The sequence below is a fragment of the Anoplopoma fimbria genome, chromosome 9, assembly GCF_027596085.1.
Source record: "Anoplopoma fimbria isolate UVic2021 breed Golden Eagle Sablefish chromosome 9, Afim_UVic_2022, whole genome shotgun sequence".
Lineage (NCBI taxonomy): Eukaryota > Metazoa > Chordata > Actinopteri > Perciformes > Anoplopomatidae > Anoplopoma > Anoplopoma fimbria.
The window spans coordinates 10,777,292-10,799,861 of record NC_072457.1 but is presented as its reverse complement, the minus strand read 5'-3'; the positions used below and the strand labels follow the sequence as shown (position 1 = coordinate 10,799,861).

General features: G+C 40.1%; 3 protein-coding genes across 3 annotated transcripts; 1 reads left to right on the top strand and 2 right to left on the bottom strand.

The window, feature by feature from the left end:
* Window positions 1–3,511: 3,511 nt before the first annotated feature.
* synpo2b (synaptopodin 2b) lies at window positions 3,512–11,052 on the bottom strand. Its single transcript, XM_054604541.1, has 4 exons — window positions 10,964–11,052; window positions 7,395–7,572; window positions 6,742–7,244; window positions 3,512–5,856 (listed from the first exon to the last, which is right to left on the bottom strand). The coding sequence occupies exons 2-4, from the start codon at window positions 7,526–7,528 to the stop codon at window positions 3,512–3,514; spliced, it is 2,982 nt and encodes a 993-aa protein (XP_054460516.1). The 5' UTR covers window positions 7,529–7,572; window positions 10,964–11,052.
* A 3,595-nt stretch (window positions 11,053–14,647) lies between these two features.
* LOC129095388 (beta-1,3-galactosyltransferase 9) lies at window positions 14,648–15,904 on the bottom strand. The gene is made up of 2 exons (XM_054603810.1): window positions 15,831–15,904; window positions 14,648–15,730 (listed from the first exon to the last, which is right to left on the bottom strand). Exons 1-2 carry the CDS (start codon window positions 15,834–15,836, stop codon window positions 14,648–14,650), a joined length of 1,089 nt encoding a protein of 362 aa, XP_054459785.1. The 5' UTR covers window positions 15,837–15,904.
* Window positions 15,905–16,916: 1,012 nt separating this feature from the next.
* On the top strand, window positions 16,917–22,248 carry psmd5 (proteasome 26S subunit, non-ATPase 5). The gene is made up of 10 exons (XM_054604641.1): window positions 16,917–17,098; window positions 17,815–17,959; window positions 18,089–18,202; window positions 18,284–18,412; window positions 19,810–19,919; window positions 20,071–20,213; window positions 20,304–20,495; window positions 20,591–20,700; window positions 20,811–20,951; window positions 21,157–22,248. The coding sequence occupies exons 1-10, from the start codon at window positions 16,926–16,928 to the stop codon at window positions 21,412–21,414; spliced, it is 1,515 nt and encodes a 504-aa protein (XP_054460616.1). The 5' UTR covers window positions 16,917–16,925; the 3' UTR covers window positions 21,415–22,248.
* Window positions 22,249–22,570: the final 322 nt, after the last annotated feature.

Genomic DNA, 22,570 nt, shown 5'->3' with positions numbered 1-22,570 from the left:
GGCTGCATAATAATGACCCATGCCGACAGGTGCAGGATCAAGAGACACCCTGCGCTTCCATTCATCTGGAGGCTCTGGCAGAGATCTACGGTGCCCTGCAGCTTTGACATTAGAGGCAACAGATGACGGGAGGCTCTGAAACACAAAGGCATCGTCCACTGCACCGATTGGGCTTCTGGATGCCGCCTCCCACGGTGACAGTGGCTTGAGGACCTTTTCTTGAAAGGATATTTGCCTCTGTGTTGGTAAAAATGATGACTGGATTCCAGGTGTGCTCCCGGGTGACAGAAGTCTGGGAGAAGGCATCGAATTCAGTCGCCTCGGGAGGCTCAGGGAGCGGCTCCTTCCAAAGCCCTGAAAGAAAATCACATATCAGTTGACTGGAGTGACTGCAGTGTGACAGACTTTGCTGCCACCCACTGGATTAATTTACGCCTGGACAATACATTTGTAATTTATTCATGTTTATTTTTCAAATTCAAGGACTAAAAGTTTTAGTGAACAAAGGAGCGCAAACAAATTATAGATAATTTTGCTAAAATAACAGTTTCATAGAAAAATTGCCCACTGACAAACGGGCTCTTGCAATAAATAATGCATTCATTCAAAGTACGAACACTTTTTGTCACATGTATTATATCATCACTTTTTGCACATGGAAAACATTTATTATTTTCAAACTTAAAACCTATTCTACTTTTTCTGTTTTTGTAGTTTTATTATGAACTGGGACTTTGGATTTTAGGGATTTTGTCTACACACACCTGAAAATATATTTTTAAAAGCCTGGATTCAACAGTGCAACCCTTTCACAGTTATTTGTCTAAATCAACCTTTAACATTTTAGATATAAAGACCAACTAGAGGATTGAGTTTTCTGTTCAATACCAAAAAAAAAGTTTGAGTGATATAAACGAATGGATGAGATTTGTGTTCTTAAAGTCTTGAAAATAAAAAATAAATAAAGATTATAACTTACCTGCTGTTGGTGCAACATACTTGAAATAGGTACAGTGGCAATATTACTACTATCACATGTTTAAAAGATGATGAACCTTTATTTGGAACTATATCTGTGCCCACTTGTCTTTAATTTATCTGCTTAAAGAGGAAATCCACTCTAAAATAAAATTCACGTTAGTTTCATTTCTTATTTCAATTTTATGGGTCACACATTTTTAAAGGCCCCGAAAACCCATATTGGTGTTTTCATTTATTCTAGCTAATAAGAACTCTGGTCAGTTTGAAGTCATTAAGTGACACCACAGAAAAAAACCCTGCACCAATGATAAAGGTTTAATTTGTCCAAGACTGGCAGGTGTCACAAAGCTAAAGTGAGAGATGCCAATCGAATGCAGTCTTTACACGCCCACACAGCTCTGACAAGACCTCTAGTGAGCCAAAGGGTATGAAGTCACCTGTGTGGGTTCACCGGCATGTACAGGGCCCTTAATATACTCATTGCTTTTGTACTTTAGGTCTTCTCTGACCTGTACTGCAACCTAAACTTTCTCAAATCGTGTACACCATGTTTGAATCATCGATATTCAAGGATTCTTGACGACAAACAACATCTTTCTTCTCTGCAGTTTGGCCACCTCACTATTAGCTCATCTAGCAGCCTTTAGCAGCAGAGGTATTATACAAACATTTATCAACTATATCTCAACAGGAAAATAGCTGCAGTCCTGTTAGTGTTTGTTGTTTATTTTGGTTTAAATCAGATAAAGGAAAAAATGTCAAAGGACATGAGTAGCTTTAGCATTAGCCACTATTGATAGCTAGTGGTCAGAGCTAATATGGGCCTTTTTGACTGATACTTCTCCTCTAAGAAACCATTTCTGGTATTGTTGTTTATTAATTCAAAATTGTTTTCATTTCTCACACAAGCAAATCAACTTTATATATATATATATATATATATATATATATATATATATATATATATATATATATATATATATATATAGCTGAGCACTAAATGTAGCCTTAAATACATCTAATAAATGCAATGTAACATACCTTTTACTGTGACAGTGCATACTTGCTCAATAAGTCATTATTATAGCAAAATGTAAAACCTGCTTTTGGGTGGATTTCACTTCAGTAGTTAGTTATAGACGTCTGACAAAAGTGTGCAGAAAATCTTTTGAGGGCCAAGATCATAGTTCCAAACCTTTCACATTTAGAGTCAAAAGTGGACGGTCCAGAAAGATAAAGTCATACTTACACATCAGTGACAGTGTAAACCTTCAGCAATTTACCATCTTATATTAATAAGAGCAAACAATATTGAAAATAGTCAATAAAGTAGCAAATCTTAAAACTGATATTGCTGAAGGTGCAGTAAATATGAATACATTATGTGTCAAAGCGTGATGCAGTGAGAAACATGAAGAAGGAAATAAGAGTCACTCAGAAGAAAATAGTGATACAGTGGTTCAGGAAAAAGAAGCTCATGAAACACACAGGAAGATCACAACAGGAGCGAAAGAGAAATTTAATAGCATGATTGTGCTGAGAACAGGAAGAAGTGCAAATATAGACAGATATAAACACAAACAAGACAATTGTTTCCTTTTTTCATTTTGAGTTGCTACTGGCAATGTGAATAAATCTTTAGATCTCAAATCTCTGCGATAACTAATGTTTTACAGGATTTGGATACAGAATGTCTGATGATTTTACCGACAGTTAAATAACTGGCCATAACAGACAACTGCAACAAATACATCCAAAGAAAAAAACATTTAAAGTCATCAGGACTAATTATCACAATTGAAGTTAGTGCTTTTAGCTGTTGTGAAGCCATTGAAGTTTGGAATGAGACTAAATGAATTGCAAATTGTATGCATCCAAAAAGAGAAGTGCATTGACAGGTTCTCCCCAGACACGCTAAATGATCAAACATATTCTGTAAATATATTCCTGAGTTATTCTTGGTTGGCATGAAAAGTCGTTTTTAATTAATGTAATAAACAAATGTATTGATAAACAGTTATTGCTGTTTTGCTTTTGGGGTCAGTGATGACTACCATTAGACATAAATGCATGTAATCTTAATCCTTACAAAAGAATAATAACTAAAGAAAGAAAAACTCAGAGAGACCTCAGTTGAACAAGGCTCTCTGCACACATTATTGCACATGTAATAGCACTTCCTGAGAATCACAATCAACATTATCTAGTCTCACATTTCCTTTTTCAAGCATGCATGCACCTCCCAAGTTCGAGGAAGATGATATAATATACTAAATTATTTATTTGTGTATTTATTTTAGTTTATATTCTATTGATTTAGAATATTAAGCAAGCTTTACTGTACATTCAACATGTTTCCTTACATTGCCAGCTAAATATATCCTTATATATGCATACTGTCAATTATTTTGGACTTGACGTACATTCAGACGGTCTGTACATGTCCACCTGTTAAGTAAGACATTTTAAGTTATACCGCATTCGTATCAGCAGTGACTACACCAAAGCATGACCATATACAGTATTAGAGCTAATGTAGTGCAGCAACTGGTCTCCACTGTTTGCCTGTCACCACTGGCTTCTTGGCAGAAAAATTTGGGCGCGGTGCCATTTGACGTGCGCCTCTAGCAATAAGAGATGCTGGAGAGAAAGCTAAAGCAATGCTTTCACCAGTAGATGAATGCTGGGAGGATGCGCTTGCAGGTCGGGCATTTGGTGCTTGCTTGTTGGTTATGTGATGAGCTGCAGGTGTGACAGTGGGCTTTTTATCCAAGCGCTTGTCAGTTGCAAGAGACTCAACTGATCTTGTGCTTTGGCGGGCAGAAGAAGTTTGGGAACTTACCGATACAGGAGACTTAGCGGGGACTTCTGCCTCGCTCTGAACAACAAGCTCAGAGGTGTTAGCAGGAGAATGAGAAGGGGCAGATCTATGTTTAAGGCTTTTGGTGGCCTCAAACTTTGATGCTGGAGTTGGTTTAGGGCTGGGGCTTTTGGCCTCAGGTACTGCCTCATACTTAAATAGTGAAGAGTCCAACTGATAAGGCTGATGTTTCATAATGTCTAAGGGGTTGAGGTGCTTTGGGGCTGCTTTAGGTTTCTCTTTGGTCTTAGGCCTGATTTTGGGGCTTGTGGAAGGGGGTTGCTTGGCTGCTGATGGAGGATAGAAAGGAGCAAGAAGGGGATTGTATGATAGAGGAGGTGGGGCACGAATGATAGAAGAATATCTCCAGGAGTTAGGGAGTGACGGGGTTGGGGAGGGAGATCTTGTTTTGTTAGCGTGCACCGTTTCAGCATCGAAAACAAACTTCTCCATACGGGACTGTCTTTTGGCAAACAACTGTGCACCTTTTCCCCCCATGGTTGAACCATTGCCAGCCCGATTAGTACCTCTGTCTGGGACTCGACCCTTTGGAGAAGCCTGTGATGCTTTTGATGCATAGGCGTTTGACTTCACTGCTTGTGGTGGGAAAGAGGCAACTGAGTTTGGAGCACAGACTAACTTACTCCTTGAGGGTGAGGGTTGGTGATGTGGGCTGTAAGTAGGACTGCGGGCCTGCATACTCACTGGGGATCGTGATGGCTGCTGACTCCAGCTATTTGTTGTTGGCTGAAGATGAAGCTGAGAAGAGGAGTTGACAGGAGCCCAGGCATTGGCAGGTGTTTGAAGTGTTGCCGGAGTTTGATTTGGTGCCCAATGGTTGGCCATCTGTTGAGTTTGAGCCCAATCTTGCTGCTGTGAGTAATGCTGACTAGGAGGCCCGACAGGACTGTGAGGGGGCTGAATATAGGGCTCTGCAGAGGGGCTCCTACACATCCAAGGTGGGCAGGCTGGGTTGAAGGTAGGTTTTGGGGCAACTGGAGGGGGATTCTTGAGTTTTATTGTTCTGGGTTGCATGAAGTTACAAGCTTCAGCTCCTAGACTAAAACAGTCTTCCTCTGCCTCAATAAAAGACCTCCTTTCCCCTTTGTGGTGATCTGATCCATGCACCAGCATTGTTTGATGTTTATTAGTGGCTCTCCTTTTAGACTCTGGAAGGATGCCGGTCTTTATTGCTGGCACAGATATACGCTCATCCCTTGAGGCTATGATGTCTCCAGTCGGGGACCAAACTTGCGGGTTAGTGTTAATAGGCACAGATACTCTGAATCTGGGTTCATGCTTCTTTGTCACTTGAACGACGCCACCAGGCGTAACAGAAGCAGTTGTGCTGACGGGGAATCCTAGGAAAGGCTTCGCAGTTCGGTTGGGCACCAACGGTCTTGGCACGTTGGATAGGTTGTTCATCTGTTGAATACTTTCTTGGTATTCTTCTTGTTGCCTACGATTTGCATCCATGTAGTTGGCCTGATCAGTGTGCACGTACATTTCCTCAGTGTCATAAACATTCTGCGCTTCTGTACATTCGGGTTCTCGTAATGCCTCCACAGCTAATCCTTTATTCCTCAGGTCTTCATGCTCTGACACAATTTCATCCATGCGTATGCGGCGTTGGGCAAACATCATAACACCCTTTCCTTTTGTTTCCGGTAGTGCATCCATTTCTCTACCAGTTCCCCAATTCAGACTTAAATTGTGCTGCTGCTGATAAACAGAATACTCCTCTTCTAACTCAGATTCACTTGTTGCCACAAAGTTATAACCAGCTGATCTGACTTCAGTTTCCTCCTCTATTTGGTCTTCGCTGTCAAGCTTTCTCTCCCCAGTCCCGTAACTCACAAGTGTATACTTCTTGACCCTCTGGCGGCGTTTTTTAAACAGCAAGGCTCCCTTATTTTGAGGGTTGGGTGCATCCGTTAGAAGCCGAGCGATACGCTTACATTTGGATTTGGTCTCCTTCACGTGTCTTTCCGATTGGCTCTCGTTGTGACTGAGCCCTGAGGAAAAGGAGAGAGAGGGACAGTGAGAAGAAAAGTTAGGTGAGGAAGATGTAAACATATATTAATTTAATTTTGATATTTGGTCAGTCAGTGGACATTTAAGAAGCTACAGAGAATTGATCAATGCTCAGAAAAGTACAATAAATGGACTAATGCTTAATATTTGGGGATTTTGTTTGAAACAGTATCTATTTGATCTCAGTTTTTAATGAAACCAGCTATTATTATTTTTATTATCATTAATATTATTGTTATTATTATTATTACTGTTATTATTATTTTAATCAAACACACTTATAAGAAGTAAGAAAAATATTGAAGTTACCCCTGTGCTGAAGCCAGCACACTAATAAAAGCATCATATTCACTTACAGCTAACTTAGGGGGGTCCATGAGGCAAGAAAAGTGAGGAGCTCACTTTCCATTGCCGTCAAGACTTACGACTGGAAAAGGGTTCAGGTGACAGGGCCGGTGGGACACATGCTGGTGTCTGTCAAATTTGTTTCTGCCAGCCTCATCATATGGTCATATTTTATTCTTAACCCGCTCTGACTGTTAAAGCCATGGGAATTCTCCCTGTAAGTCCACCTCAAAATAGACCCCGCATTACAGCATGAAAATAACCAGCACCCATAGTGCTTTGCACAAGTTATATATGACACAAAGTTGTCATATAACACAAACAATGATTACAGGCAGAGAAATGTAGTTTAAGATAAATATCAAAAGTTAATTCATGCCTCTGGACATGCAAACAGAAAATGTTAACATTTAATTCATAAATTATATAAATTAAGAAAAATAATAATTTAGAATATGCTGTACAGTTTGCAGTACTAACTTTATGTGTCTAACAAGTGAAGGTAGTAGACAGATACTTACGTGTGGACCTCGCCCTCTGCCTGTCCGGTCTGCAGAGATCTGTGTCAGACTCAGAGTTCCACCTCTTTGCCTGCTCAGCAGCTTCGTCTGAAATTCCAAAGAAGACAGGAGCAGGAGGTGCTTCACTACTCCCTCCTTCCTCTGAAGATTCAACACTCCTGTTGACAGTCCCTGGGCCCTGCCTATAACTGGCTCCCAGGGGCTGCTCTGTGGTCAGGGTCAAGGCCAGGGTCATGTCAGCTGCACGGCCAATAGAAGAGGAAGAAGACTGGGAATGCTGCCGTGATATCTGGCCAACAGGAGGCTCGGAGTTGGGGCGCTCTGGGTGTGGGGACAGTGATGTTGGCGAGGGTTGGATTCGAGGAGACTCTGTAATGGACCCTCCTGATTCACTTAAGTAGATGTCATCCTCTTCTCGGTATGAAACCTCCTCTTCACTTCCGCAAAGTTCAGGCAGGGACTGTTGCTCACCTGCAGATTCCCAGTCCTGTGACTGAAGACGTGCTGGCGACTCGTGACCAGGTAGAGGATCTAAAGGGAACTCTTCATCAGACTCCTGGATGTGACCAGGTAGAGGATCTAAAGGGAACTCTTCATCAGACTCCTGGATGTGACCAGGTAGAGGATCTAAAGGGAACTCTTCATCAGACTCCTGGATGTGACCAGGTAGAGGATCTAAAGGGAACTCTTCATCACTGGCATCATCACACAGTTCCCCAGAACCATCTGAACCTGACCATGGGACCAAGTTATCATTGTTGTCCGGGTCTTCAGTTTCTGGTTCCATCTCTTAATGCGGTTTCACAATGTCACGGGTATCACCAATAATACCTTCAGTAAGACAAAAACAAACAGGCCACATTTTATAACACTTTCAATTTTACATGTCATCTATAAAATAACCCTGAATCTCTACCTGGAGATTTAATGATTAGTTAGAAGGGTTTGCAGAAATGTTTAAATTATAGTGACCATAAACTCCTTTTGATTAAGTAAATTCTGTTCAGATAAAGAGATGTCAGCATTAGAACACTTTGTAATATTGCGAACTACCATGTAATACCATGTCTATTTTATTCCTATCCCCAATAGGAAGTGCAGCTTTTCTTTGGCAGTTACATTGGGGCTGCCATCGCTCTAAATGGAATGGTATGTAATATCAACGGGAGAAACTGCATTCAGATCCAAGAGGATAAGCAAAACAATTGTGAGGCTGTTTTCCGAACTCCTGTTTATACAGGGAGGTTTCTTCCCGCTCGCTCCTCTCATCTATCACCACAACAAACAGCACTGCATTCAGCATCTCCATTTAAGAACTGAATCTGAGAGACTATTTGTTTTATACATAGTAGAAATACTAGGCCTCCTACTGCCTCACTCAAAGCCAGTGTTTGTTTTGTTACTCAAGTTACATCACATCAACAGTTAATCTAGAAGAGACTTCCAAATTATTAACATGAAATTATTCTTGTAATCAGTTATTGTATCAAATTCAATCGTAGAAAATGATTCGATCAATTGAATTATCAAGTGCGAAACAGCTGCTGTCAATGTTTTTCCATACAATCATTTTAGCCAAAACTGACATTTAAATTCAGAAGTTTTGCTGCTTACACCTTTTTCAGGTTAGTATATGGATATGAACAAATATGATTGCCTTCATAACCTAATATAAAACTGTAAAATTCATAATCAACATCATGTTGAAATTGTTCATGTTGGTGCATACCAAATTTAAATCTACAGACCAGGGTTCAAAACAAAGAATGTTTCAGCAGTATGCTCCCCGTTTCAGAAACTGCAGAATCCAAAACATTAAGGTTTAACTGCAAACACATTCCCTGTCTTTTCCAAACACAAGTCCTGACATCCACCAGAAGATGACGCCAAAACACTGTAGACAATTACTTGAGCACATTCACCTCATGATCACCAGATTAAACAAAAAAAGACTGTAAAACGTAGTTTTTGTTTTACACACATAATTCGACTTTCCATAGTATTTCTAATATACCAAATTGCAGCTGTGCAATAAACAGATTATAGTGTGTAAGACAAAAAGGTCAGAGGCTATAATGCACATGTGCATCAGTTCTTCAGTGTCAGAGTAACTTTCTGGAGATTGAGACCATTTGCTGTATGTTTGTTTCCTGTATGTCACTGTGAAGACATCATTGTACTTCCTTCAACAGATGCCAGTCACAGTTTCAAACACTCAACATTATGACTAATCCTTGTTTTGAGGTCAATAAAGTGGCACAGTGTTCCAAAATGCTAAATTAACTTTTTTTCTACGCAATTGAAGAAACACCCAACTTAATCAATTAGCTCATTTGGTGAGCAAAAACTACTTTTCAAATGCAGCACAGGACCATGCCCACCTTCAGTGTATTTACAACAGATAACATTTAACTGAATGCCCTCAGAAAATAAATATGCTCAAAGTCTTACCAGAAAATAAAACAATCTTATCAATATCACAAGTGTCTAAGTATTAAGGCATGCAAGCATCCTATACTTGTTGCAAAGTCACAAAACACAAGTGTAAGACATTACAAATTGATGAATTGCTATTATTAGATCCTTAGAAAAAGTTGGGTGTAAAGAGTAGAGGTTTGTCCTGAAGGTGGCGCTAGAGGAACGCAATTTAAAATCAAAAGAGTTTTCCCCAAGGTGGCATGAAGGTCTGAAAATTTTATATCAATCTGCCTACTGTAAGATTATGAATTTACATTTTGGGCAGAGAGTGGCTCTTCACAGAAAAGCTGAAATTTCACATCAATCTGCTACTTTAGATTTCAATAATATTTTTGTACAAGAGCACATTGGTGGCCTCATGGTAGCACTAGAGGTCAAGTAAAAGTCGACATGAGGATTCATCCATTGTGGACCAATAAATATCCAACTGAACGTCACATCAATCTCAACAATAGTTTTCTGGCACAAAGTACATCTAGCAAAATCAGATATTTACATTATTTCAGACTTCAGTACATATGTATTATTTGCCAATCACAAATTTACACATTTGAAATTTAATGTCAAACAGATTTAGTTTATAACCAATTGACAATAAAGCCTGTGTCTCCCAGATTAGATATTGGCTGACTTGATCATTTACTGGCCCTCCTGTCATGCACTTAAAAACTGATTTAATCGATATAAACAGGAAAGTAGGACATTGTAGCTGTTGTTCAACTGCATCAGGAGTGACTGAACATCATTGATGACAAAAATCATTAATGGACTATAAAAAACAATGACAGTTTTATGCATCATTGCACACATACAGTTCATGCACACGTTTTTCTATTTGCAGCATGTGGAATGGCTTTGTAACTGGATTGAAGGTTGTTGAAGGTAAATTGCATTATTCTACAGAACTTTTATTTCATCTATACTGCTATTAAGAGGCCCTATGACACATGCAGCTCCAGGATTATTAAAAGACATGGACTCTCGGACACTTTGTCTTCTGCCAACGCTTCTCTTCACACTTGGTTCCACTTCGTTTTAACGCTCAACCATCATCAAGCCTTACTTTGGTGCTACAGGAGTTTCTATTTCCTAGTATGGCAGTAACTTCAGCATGTTGACTCATTGCCATGGAAACAGGGAGTCAGCCTCCTTGACTAACGAGTGACCACTTGGTCTGGGGGATGACCCCTGTGAGGATTGAGCTCTAGCAGAGTAGATGTTTCCACACACATAGAGTGCCTTACTTTAACCGCTAATGAGAAAAAGGCCCCTATTAAACAGCCAAAAATACCTTTTTAGTTCTCCCATCAGGAGCCTTATAGCAGAACAACAATTGACTGAATATACAGCTTAGACCAGTATTCACCAACATAGATGTTGCAATTAGTAAGTACACAAAAACTGACTTAATTATATTGAAACCATAATTAAATCTATGCAGCAGCATAAAACAGATGTATCTTAGTGTTAAATAGTTTCTTGTACAGCAGAGAGCCTGAAGAAAACATGAGAACGTCAATGCAAAGAATAAAACACAACTGATTTGCAACTAAATTAAGACTAGTCCTCTTTTACTACACATAGGTGTGCATCAGAGCCAAAAGCATGCAGAATATGAGATAATCTCACTAAATTCAATTCTCAACAGCAGGGTTAATGAAAGACAGAGATATGGTTTAGGGTAGAAGAAAGCTGCTATGAAAAGATGGAAGTTTGATAAAGAAATTACTAATCCATTACTCACAGTAATCATCCCTGAAGCAGCTTCAGTAAAAGACAGAAAGTTTTTCCATAAAAAGAAAAAGCCTCATCAGTCGACATTAAGCATTGTAGACTTCACATCCTGCTGGTTTCAGTAGAAACGAGTATCTGAGCACTTGTTGTGGAGTGCAGATGTTCAGGTTCAGATCCTGCCACCTTGCTCATAGTGTGGCCTTGCTCATTCATGTATGCTACCATATTTAAAGAGAGAGAAAAAAAGGTTTTCCTGCCCCCAGCCCCCTTCAGACACAGCTCAGTTAGCATCAACATAATTAACTTGTCTTGAGAAAGCATTGCTTATTTTCATTTTTAGAGTAATTTGAACTGTGCCTTAAGCAAGTCAGTTTCAGTGCATATTATTATTATGCTTTTAATAGTAACTTTGCTGGTTAACTGCTGAAAGAAATACAGATAAATTAAAAAGCTGCCATATGTAATACCAACACAGACTTACTGCATGTTGCTCTTCAAACCACTACAGTTACATGTTGCATTAATGAACATTTGCCCATAGCAGTCAAATTGGGTTATGATATGTACAGTAAATAGATGATGTAAGACGGCCTTTGACAGGATGCCCGTACATGGAACTAAATCTGAGTTTGAAACCAAGGTTTTACTCTACAGCTGCAGTACAGACACGGATAGTCACATTCAGGCATTATTTCCAGTAAGATTGAAATTGATAGTCCATTTATGTATTTATTTAAAACATTTTTAGTTTTTCTTGCAGCAACTAACTCTGCTTATTAAGTGAACATATATATCAATGGTTTGTTTATTTTCTCAGTGATTAATGATTCCATGAATTAGTTTTTAATGAGTTGATGATCACCCCACAATATATAAGTGTCTGCATTGCTATAGAGTGCTTTTATGTGTACACATTAAACACATTTAGTTTTCTCTGATTCAACAGCTGCCCTCCTTTTTGGGGGGCATATTGTACACTAACTTAAAGTGTTGTTCTTGTTTATTTAGAAACAAAAATGTATGTTAAATCGAGTCAGTATATTTTTTATTAATATTTTTTCCATGTAATGTCAGAAAATTGTGGGAAATGCTGATAATAATTTCAGAAATGAAGCATTATAAATATAATTGATTTATTTCAGCAATTAGTCATGAGAGACAGTGTTTACAGTGATCTTAGAACAGGTAAGTGTCACGGAGTGTGGTGTGGACCCAAAAGCAGAACGACCAGGAGACAGATAAAGTTCTGGAGCTTTATTCAAAGCGGAGAACTCAGCAGACAGACAGGCAGGATATGACTCACAGAGGGAAACAGGCAGGGGATCAGGCAGACGGAAATCAGAGGAAGCGGAGGCTAAACTCAGGGTCGGGGGTAAGTCCAGACAGGCAGGCAGGGTCGGCAACGGGAAATCAGTCCGGGGAATAACGCTGGAAGGTCTGGCATAATGCAGGAGAACGATCTGGCGGTGAGTGAGTGGATGACCGGGGTTGATATACTGCAGAGTTGATGAGTAGATTGAAGGCAGGTGTGTGGCTTGGAGCAGGTGAGTATGCTTGGCAGTAATCAGGGAGCTGGGGAGAGTGAGAGGGGTGACACACCCACCTCACAGACACACACACAGAGATAAACAAACAAGGGAGCACAGGAGACACAAGGGCAAGGGAAAACACATGAAACACAAGGAATAGCCAGAGACATGGCCATGGCCATGACAGTAAGGGGTGTTGTTTGACACAAGACTGAGCCAACAGCTTGCTGTCTACTAGGCCTGCTATTATTGAGCAAGGTAATCATCTGCCATAAGGCTCAAACTTAATAATAGTTGTATTTCACGAGAACGCTGTGGCAGTCAAAGTTGGGATCCATCTAGCTGATGACACAGGGTTAATGAGTTTTAAAATCTATTGACATGAAGCATCCAGTAGGTCTCTAACTACAAGTGATAATGTCACACACTACTGCTGTTCTAACTTGAAAAAAGTTAGAGAGATCTTTTCAGCTGAGTCAAATACAATTACCTAATGACACAATCACTCTTGATCCTTCTCCAGGAGTGTTGGCTGGCTTTGGTGACAAACCCTCGTTGGGCATCTCAGTGATGGTATATAACAGCCTACTCCGAGGAGCGTTCCCATGATGATGATGGTTGTTACTCCTTAAGAAGTGAGAGGAGAACCGTTTAATCTGAAACGCTCTTTGAATTTGTTCCATGGAGTGGCCTTCCTTAAATATTAGTTCACCCATCATGCAAAAGGTTCACCCTCACACAAAGAGTAAAACACAGGATTGGAGAAACCCATTCTAATAATCACTGGCCCTCAATTAATTATTATTATATTCCTTTATCGATCCCCAGGGGTGAAATTCGGGTGTTGCAGCAGCTCAACTACATAGAAAATTAAGGGTTAATTGTTTTCATGTTATCATGTGACAAAGAAACTTAGGTCACACCCACAGGTAGATAGTTACCTCACATTAAAGGCCAAGCAGTTATGTCAGCGTAAATTAATAACCTTGAAATCCATCTACAGATCAGCTTAAAACAGAAAGCTTTCCTCGTTCCTCAGCAGCTCACTGACCCTGTTGTGTTTGTGTTCAGCTGTTGTTTTCATCCGAATGGTGCCGTTTAAAACATGGTGAATTTAGTTCTTTCAGGAAACCAATAAAATCAGCAACGATTACCTTGTACTGAATTAGATAAGGGCTGTTAACTAAGTTAATCTATGGCACACAAATTCTTAAGGCAACTTATCTTGAACTGCTGGAACAACACACTGGTTTGGCTTCAATCTGGAGTTTTTTTTTGTCAACCAGTGAAGAAAAATATTGGGATTAAAGAGCACTGGAAGACTAAATAGTTGTCTTTATTTTATTTGCCAGATTGGAAAATCACTGGCTAATTTGAATAAATTCAGATTTTTCATTAGTCACTTAAAATGACATTACATCCACACCACACAAATGATGCTATGCAAATTACAGTTACTAACTGTTAAAGTGTTTAATAGTGGGTATATTGGACATTCTGCTGTATTTAACTGTAAAATGACAGCTAGCAGTGTAGATGCCAGAATTCATATTGTAGCACATCATTTTGCACTTGTTTTATAGAGTCTTTACACTAAATGTCCACCCAAAATTGTTAGACCTCATCTCAGGACAGTGTGGGCATGTACAGACTGGGCATGTGCTCATTCTCCTTGACTCACCTGCTTGTTATACTGTGTGTGTAATGGGCACTTAATAATGAGTACACCTTATGATATCTGAGGTCATAGAAGGAAAAGCAAAGGCCTTACTAATTACACTAACAGCGACCCATTCCATTCAGGTGTCCTAGTAATGACAGTGTGACAGTGGACAAGGTATATTCCACTTTAGTTTCTCTTCACATTCTCTGGTCATGTCCATCCCCTCTTCAATGACTCTGTGAGACAATGGACAATGTCTTCCACTTGGAAAAAACACCATCTGGATTTTATTTACTTCAACAAACTGATGCAAAATCCACTCAAAGAAAGAAAGAAAGAAAGAAAAATAACTAATGCTTCTTCAACTATCCTTCTTGTCCTATTAGAAGTAAAATTTGTCCTGCACTTTTAGTTACATACATGTGGCAATGTTGATAAATACAAGCACTCGCATGAACTAATCACATACTCTATTCAATGAACTGTGCGATACAGCTTATCCCTAGGAGTTGAAAAAGGAAAGTTTATCCAGGTACGTGAGAGTCTTGCAGGTCAACAGGCCAGAGTAGGTCTGTAACAGTGAGCATCTTCCACCCTTCTGTCCCAGGTCTGCCCACACTCTTTCTAGTTCATGACTTTCCATCCCTGCCGAGCTGAACAAATAGCGGTAACAGCAGGCGTTGTAGCGGATGTGTTTCTCTCCTGAGAACCTGGAGCTGTGGGTTGGTGCTACACCAGCCTTCTGAGCACAAAGCCCCACAAAAACATCAGCTGGCACAGGTGCACGGACTGCTGCAGAGGCCACATACACTTTTCGGATCACATCCTGGGATAGAACATAGGCCGTCCCGTCACAGTATTCAGGCAGGTACTTATCAGGGTAGAGCGCTGGGGGCAGGTAGCCAAGACTGTTGGGGTCCCGGTCAGGGGATTCCCTCTGGATCACCCTGCCTAAATAGAAGTCCTCTGGGTGCCTGTGCAGCCCGAGTAGGTAGCCTCCGATGGCAGGGAGGTTCACAAACACAGAGTCCTTGGTCAGCAAAACAAAGCGTGCCACGGGACAGAAGGTGATCACCCAGCGGAAAGCCAACACTGTCCTTTCTGTTGGGGCACGGAGGGATGAGTCAGCCACAGCATGACCCTGGACCATGTCCCCATGGAGGTCAGACTCTATTATGAGGGCCTTTTGTGCAGAGGAAGTCTCAGTTGATCCTAGGAAGAACAGTATCCGCAATGGGAAGCCTTGGATGAGTGTTTGGTTGGCCCATGTCTTCCTAACTGCATCCCTTTGGGTCATATTAGCTGTGGAGCTGAAGACCAGAGTGAGGAGGAAGAGGTCAGAGTTTCTGCAGGCATTAGGGTTAGTTATCAGGTAGTCCTGGGATATGTTCTCCCTGGCGTTGCTCAGATCTAGTTTCCTTGCTCGCTCTCTTACGTCAGCAACCATTCCATCAGTGTAGACCCCAGGTGTGGGCTGCAGGAGATACTCCTCGACAAAGTCTGCCCCAAACAACAGGGCATGGAAGAGGAGGACGTTGAAAAGGAGGAAACACCACTGGTGGGTTCGCAGCTTGCACAGAGAGCACTAGAGCATGAGAAAGAAAAAGACAGCATCTGAATCACCATAAAGGTAGCCAATTGAATTTACATTATAATTTATAAACTGCAAATAATTAAAACTGTACCTGCATGACGCCTGTCTTAGCAGCCTTGTTGTCTCTCTGTGTGGATTAGCTGTCTGTGACCAGACGACCTCCATCTGTTGTCGGTTCGACAACAATACTAGCTGACCGTCAGGGTTTCCACTTTCATGAAATTCTAGCAGCATGTAACCCTACACCCCAAGTCACATGCTTCATCAAGAGTTTCCTGCATCATGCATACAACATTAATGATACGGAGAATAAACAGTTTGATCATACCACAAGACATCAAGGACACCCCGAAACATGTTTTAAGTGCATACAAAAGTGTGTTAAACTCTAATTTAAGGCAAGAAAAGAGGAACTTTGTCCCTTTCTGCAGGTAATGTGAAAACACCCTTCTAGAGTAAAATGCTGCACATACAAATCAAACATACTGTAAACTTTCCTTATATGGGACAGTTTATTAATTGAACTTAATTAATTTCGCAGTAGTGTTCCACAATCAAGTTAAGGTTAAAGGTCATGCTCAAGTTCAGGATTAAGCTATATAGCTCTTTAGTGGAAAATCAGTCAAGCAATTCATAAAGGACTTCACAAAAAAGGACTTCTCATAAGCAAAACCGATTGGATAGTAATATGACTTCTCATTCATGCATGTTCCCATAAATTAACTAAAAATCATCTGAAAGCACTGCGGTTGTAAAAAATATATTTTATTAAAAGTGCTGTTGCACTTTTGGTTAATATTTATGCAACAATGCAATTATTAGGAGCAAGCAATGTGTTATTTGCTAAAATTGGTCTTAGGTTGAATATCAAAAGCCAATGTTGTGGAGCAGCTTGTCTATAGTTACTTGATTATATATTTCTGCTTTGGGGAAGAAGGCAAGAGAAAAAAGAAGACATTTCGTATTCAACACAAAATTTAGGGAGTGGTGTATGTCAAAATAAAGTAGGAATGTTTTGCTATAATTTGTATTAGATTTAGAAAGTGGACAGGTTGGAAGACCCTCCAAAAACAAATCAAGTGTAGCCTCCATCTCCGCCCAGCAGGTGGCGGTAATGCGCCGTAACGTCGGATGTCAACCGCGGAAACTATGAAGAAGATAACGAGTTTCCCAAACATTGAAAATCATGGCGACTTCCATTGGGAGTTTACTGGCAGAAATCGCCGGTGTTGAAGATCCAATTGAGGAGCTACAGAGTTTAAAAACAGCTTTGTTGTCGATCCCTCTCAGCGCGTTGAGAGACTCAGTGAGCGGACAGCGTTTCAACGTCATCTTCTCTCTGCTGCGCTCCGATGACAGGTTGGTTTGACACAATGCAGATCTGTTCACACTGTCCACACACTGGTGCATGTCGACTGCTGAGTCACTCTGCAGGCAGTATTGATTATTAGTGTCATTAACAGTAAGTTGAAATGCTACTACAATGCTAACAACACAGTGCAGATGTGGGCAGAGACACATTTTCCATCATAGAGCCTCGTGTTATTGTTATGGAAATCATATTATGGACTTTATTAAGGGTGTTCATGTCTGTGACTGGGAAGAAGTCGTTGCCCTTTTTATGCAAAGTTCCCAAAATACATAGTTGGAGAGTGAAGATGAAAGAGAAAGAGAAAATGAGCACTTAAAATGCATAGTCATTGCTTCACTTAGAGTTCTGTGTGCTGGAGTACAGAGCCAACCCTATAAAACAATTTAATGTCCAAATGCATACAGATTTTCCTTTTCACAACAAATTCTTCACAATCATTTTGGTAATTGATCAATTGTTTACATATATTTTTAAGCAAATGTGCTAACAACTCAGCGGTTCCACCTGTATTCAGAGTTAATGTTTGCTTGTCTTCTAAGCCTTCTTTTTTGCTAAAATGATTTTGGTGCTATTTTAATGTGTCAGCATTGGGTCTGAATAATTGTGATGGTATTTGTCATTATTTTCTAACGCTTTAAAGATCAAAGCATCAAGAATGGGAGAGTTGCAGCCATAACGGTACTAATGTGAGCTGTGTTCACAGGGAGCAGGTTGAGCTATGTGTGGAAATCCTTGAACGCATCTTAATGGCCCTTAGCCCCGTGTCCCTGGCCCAGAACTACAGAGTGGAGCTGCAGGGAGGTCTGACTCATCCTAATGAAACGGTTAAGATACTGGCTGTGAAACAGGTAGGCTGCTCACACAACGCACACATACACACACGCACAGAAACAAAGAAACACACACACACACACACACACATACAATTGCTTTTAAACCACTGACATCACCATCACGTTTTTCTGTTTTTCTGTCAGATTGGTAGAATGGTGGAGCACCAAGACGCTGCCACTGAAGTCCTCAACAACCATGACATTCTTGGAGCGGTGATCAACTGCATCGGAGAAGACCACATGGCCGTGGCGAAGCAGGTGATTAGGGCAGGCACTGAAATATCCTGCATGACATTGTGACGAATCTACAGTGGGTGCAGTAATTCTTTTGTTTCTTAGGCCATCAAGTCCCTGTCCAAACTGAGTCACTCCAAGCCTGGGTTAGACATGTTGTTCCAGAGCGACCTGCTGAAAGTTATGAAGGATGTGATGGCCACAAGCGACATAGTCAGATACAGAATATATGAGGTACGTTCAAGCGTCTGTCAGTTTGGGTTACTTTGTGGTTGATGCTGCAGAAGTTGCACACACATTTTTGAGCGACATAGAGTTTTTGTTCTTTTAAATTACATTTATACAAAAAGTTGACTAATGATAACAAGAGATTGTGATAGATTGTGGGTACTTAGATTCAGTCAGTGGTGTATAAAGTACCCAAAAGCCATACTTGAGTAAAAGTAAAGATACCTTACTGGAAAATGACTCCAGTAAAAGTGAAAGTCACCTATTAGAATACTACTTGAGTAAAAGTCTTAAAGTATCTAATATTTACTGTACTTAAGTATCAAAAGTAATTTTCTGATATTAAATGTACTTAAGTATTGAAAGTAAAAGTACAAGTAAATGCTGTTAATAAAAAAGCAAAGGGTCAGAATTTTGAGAATTATGAAGTTTATTATTTTAAGTGCTGTGGCCACCATGACCAAGGACAAGGAGGTACAAACAGAGACAGCAGCCTAACATACACCATGTGTAGTTAAATTAGAAGATCAGACACCCGTCTCCCCCGCCAAAGATATACTCCAATCCTGTGGGAAACACTAGATATCTGAACAGGTTTATGCTAATTATGATAACTAAACATTAACGTTGCGGCTCATGGGATTAATCTTAATTTACCTCAATGTGTTTCCTGAGGTTGGATGGGGAGTGTTTGAATGACAATATTTCAGTAGCTTTGGGTATAAGAGGCACTTCATCCGGTACGAAGAGTCTTTCACTCCAACATAAGAAAACATTTCTCGCAGATATGGCCACAGGTGTTGGTCTTCGTCTCCACCGTGGTTTGTTGCGGGAGTAGCAGGTGCTTCCGTTTCTGCTTCCATCATGAAACCAGTCATCGTAGAGTGGAATTCTGCTCATGTAGTCGCTCGCTAGCTGGCATCACTGGGCATCAAAAAAACGCGGCTTTGAGAGCACTTGTTTGCAATTGCGCATTAACGTGATTAACCAGTGATTTAACTTGCTAGCTAGGACCACTGGTTCGCCGAACCTGCTTGCTTGCAGTCTGTGTTCCACCACAGTCCCCGACGTTGGTCTCATGATTCATTTTCTTTCTAAAGATAGATTTGATTTTGTAGCGAGTAACGAAGGTTTCAGGGGAAATGTATCGGGGTCAAAGTATCAGTTCTCTTTGCAAAATGTAGTGAAGTAGAAGTGAAAGTCAACAGAAATATAAATAGTAAAGTAAAGTACAGATATCCAAAAAAACGACTTAAGTACAGTAACGAAGTATTTCTACTTCGTTACTATACACCACTGGATTCAGTTATATTAAAGTTTGTCTGTAATGAGTAGAAATATATACACACACACAACAGCTCTCATGTTGATTCCCTAATAAATACTTTTCTTGCTGTTTGCAGCTGGTGGTGGAAATCTCATCTGTGTCTCCCATTTCCCTCGGTTACTGTGCCAACAGCAGCTTAATTTCTCAACTGATTGGAGAACTGACAGGAGATGATGTATTGATCAGGTATTAAGATTAATTATATTAATAGTAACTTGGAAATTGTGTGGAAAATTATAATGTAGTTACTGCAAATTAAGAGATGCTAATGTTATGCAAGTTTCTCCAAACCTCTATCATTATGTAAATGTGTATCTGTTGCTGTGTTTTTCTCCAGAGCCACAGCCATCGAGATGGTGACCACTTTAGCCCACAGTCAGCATGGCCGACAGTATTTGGCCCAGCAGGGTATAATGGATCAGTTTTCCAACATGATCAGAGGAGCAGAGACTGACTCTTTCTCCTCCCTCTACCTTCCTGGTGGGTCTCTTTTAGAAAAAAAAAATAAAAAAAATGAAATATTATGTTTAGATGACAATTAATTTCTACAGTTTAATTAATACTCTTTAGGTTTGGTGAAGTTCTTCGGAAACCTGGCCATTATGGACAGCCCACAGCAGGTTTGTGAAACCTACCCGGCCTTCCAAAACAAGGTGTTTGAGATGGCTCTTGACCGGGATCCTGCAATGACCGGTGTGGCTATTGACACTTTAGGACTACTCGGATCTACTGTGGAGGGCAAGCAGGTCCTTCAAAAAGCAGGTTGGCTTGTTATCTTTGTCATTTTCCCGAACTTCTCCCAGCTTTGTAATTAGATGTGTTGAGCTCTTTGCGACTGATTCTCTGTGTGTCATCAGGAGAAAAGTTCAAGGCTGTGTTGACAAGAATGAGCCATCTTGCCAGCTGTGGAGCTACAGAGCTCAGGGTGCGCAGCCTTGACGCTATATCACAACTTCTCACGCTACAGGTATGTGAGTGCACACATAAGGAATATTCATTGCCATCATTTTTTTTTTATTGTCTCAAAAAGCCTTCAGAAAAAAAGTTAGTTTATGAATGTTTAATGTTTTACTGCAGCCAGAAGAGCAGACAGAAGACCTCTTGGCCCTCACAGAGTCCTGGTTCCACCTTTTGTCTAACCAGCCCATGGACATGATCCGCAACATTAGCACTCAGCCGTTCCCAGAGTTGCACTGTGGGGCTATGCGGATATTCACCGTGAGTGCTCCTTTCCAACTTCCATCATTTTCTCACTGTCTTGCTGACATTTTCATATCCTGTAAAAAAACAAAAAACGGTAGAACTGAAGATCTTGAAAGATTGTGTCTTGTTTTTTTGTATGATTATATAAAAGCACAATACTATCAACTTTGCTCAGTAATATTTCTATCCTCATCAGTGGGTATCTGTGTGTGTTTTCCAGGCCATTGCCACTCAGCTGTGGGGTCAGAAGTTAATGATCAGCACTCCCAGTTTCATGGAGTTCGTTTTGGATCGTTCAATGGGTCAGACGAAGGATGCCAAAGATGCGAAGTTTCAGCTGGTGGGGTCACTTGTTGGTTCATCAACAGCAGCAGAGATACTGGGCAGCCAGTATTACATTCGTCTGAAGAGTTATCTCAGAGACGGACCTTACCATGTTTCAGCTGTGGCCGCAGTCAGCACAGAAGGAGCAGAGTGATTCAAACAAACTGGGATACACTTCATGGGTCTAGTTGGTTGCTTAAGTAATGGGTAATTGCCTGAATAATCTAGCCTTGGGTTAACATATATATATAATACTTTCCTATTAAAAAAAAAATTATCTGTCAAATACATAAAATGTTCTAATATATCGGGAAGTGGTACACAGTTTACTAAAACCCTATGAGGTTTTCAACAGAAATTGACCAAAATGCTTTTGAATGTTCAACAGCAGAACTGCATCAAGAAACATTAAGTCGTAAAAGTTGATTTAACTGACAAAGTATTTGGGAAAAATTGAGTGCAACTTGCTTTCCCTGAGCCTTAAGGTGCCCTTCATTTAGGTTATCCACACACATGAATATATTTATCAGGCTTTTATAGGACACTTGTCTTTCTTTATATGACTTCTTGAGTAAATCAGTAGTTGTAAATGCATTTATCCTCTATAAAGGGGCAGTAATTAAATGTGAGGTTATGTTTCAAACCATAATTCTACCCTAATTATATTTGGAGAAATTAATGTGTGCTGAAAATCCAAACACACAAAAGCATCAAAGTTTGTGCCATAATTGCACAAGCAGAATCATCATTATGAGATAATGGATACCACTGTGCATCACAATATCTCCAGACCATATGACAAGAAGTCAGCATGGTTCACATGATATGTTAACACATGTTTAGATACACAGTCTTTACCAATTACTTAAGCACTAACTAAAGAGGCTTACAAGATGTAAACATTTTCCCTCTGATGTTTACCATCCTGGCACTTCTACAAATTCACATCATATACGGCTCTCCAAATAAAATTTTTGTGTAAAAAATATTTTTGTTTACTTAATTGAATGATTTCTTTTGTATTAAAGAGGATGAGGTTTGACAAGAGATGTTTTGTTTACTTTTTGTATTTTGAACAATGGTCGCAAAATGTTGCACCTGAAATGTGATTTGCAGTTTCAATCACCACACCTTTAAGGTTTTCGAAACAAACACTCTATATAAGAAGTGGACGTCATCATCGTGATGTCACTCATTGGTTTTTGGACTGCCGTTTGCCATCTTGAATTACGTTTTATGGTCTATTTTACTCCAAAAGGGACCATCATTTTCTAAATGAACATCATGCTGTATTGAATAAGACTTGAAAC

Excerpts from the sequence above, each read along its gene's own strand:
- synpo2b (XM_054604541.1), bottom strand. The coding sequence starts at position 7,528 with ATGGAACCAGAAACTGAAGACCCGGACAACAATGATAACTTGGTCCCA. Across the intron at positions 7,245-7,394 it reads CCTCTACCTGGTCACATCCA|ACGTCTTCAGTCACAGGACT; the intron begins GGAGTCTGATGA and ends CGAGTCGCCAGC. Across the intron at positions 5,857-6,741 it reads GCAGAGGGCGAGGTCCACAC|GGCTCAGTCACAACGAGAGC; the intron begins GTAAGTATCTGT and ends CCTTTTCCTCAG.
- psmd5 (XM_054604641.1), top strand. The coding sequence starts at position 16,926 with ATGGCGACTTCCATTGGGAGTTTACTGGCAGAAATCGCCGGTGTTGAA. Across the intron at positions 19,920-20,070 it reads GGAGATGATGTATTGATCAG|AGCCACAGCCATCGAGATGG; the intron begins GTATTAAGATTA and ends GTTTTTCTCCAG. Across the intron at positions 20,701-20,810 it reads CACAACTTCTCACGCTACAG|CCAGAAGAGCAGACAGAAGA; the intron begins GTATGTGAGTGC and ends GTTTTACTGCAG.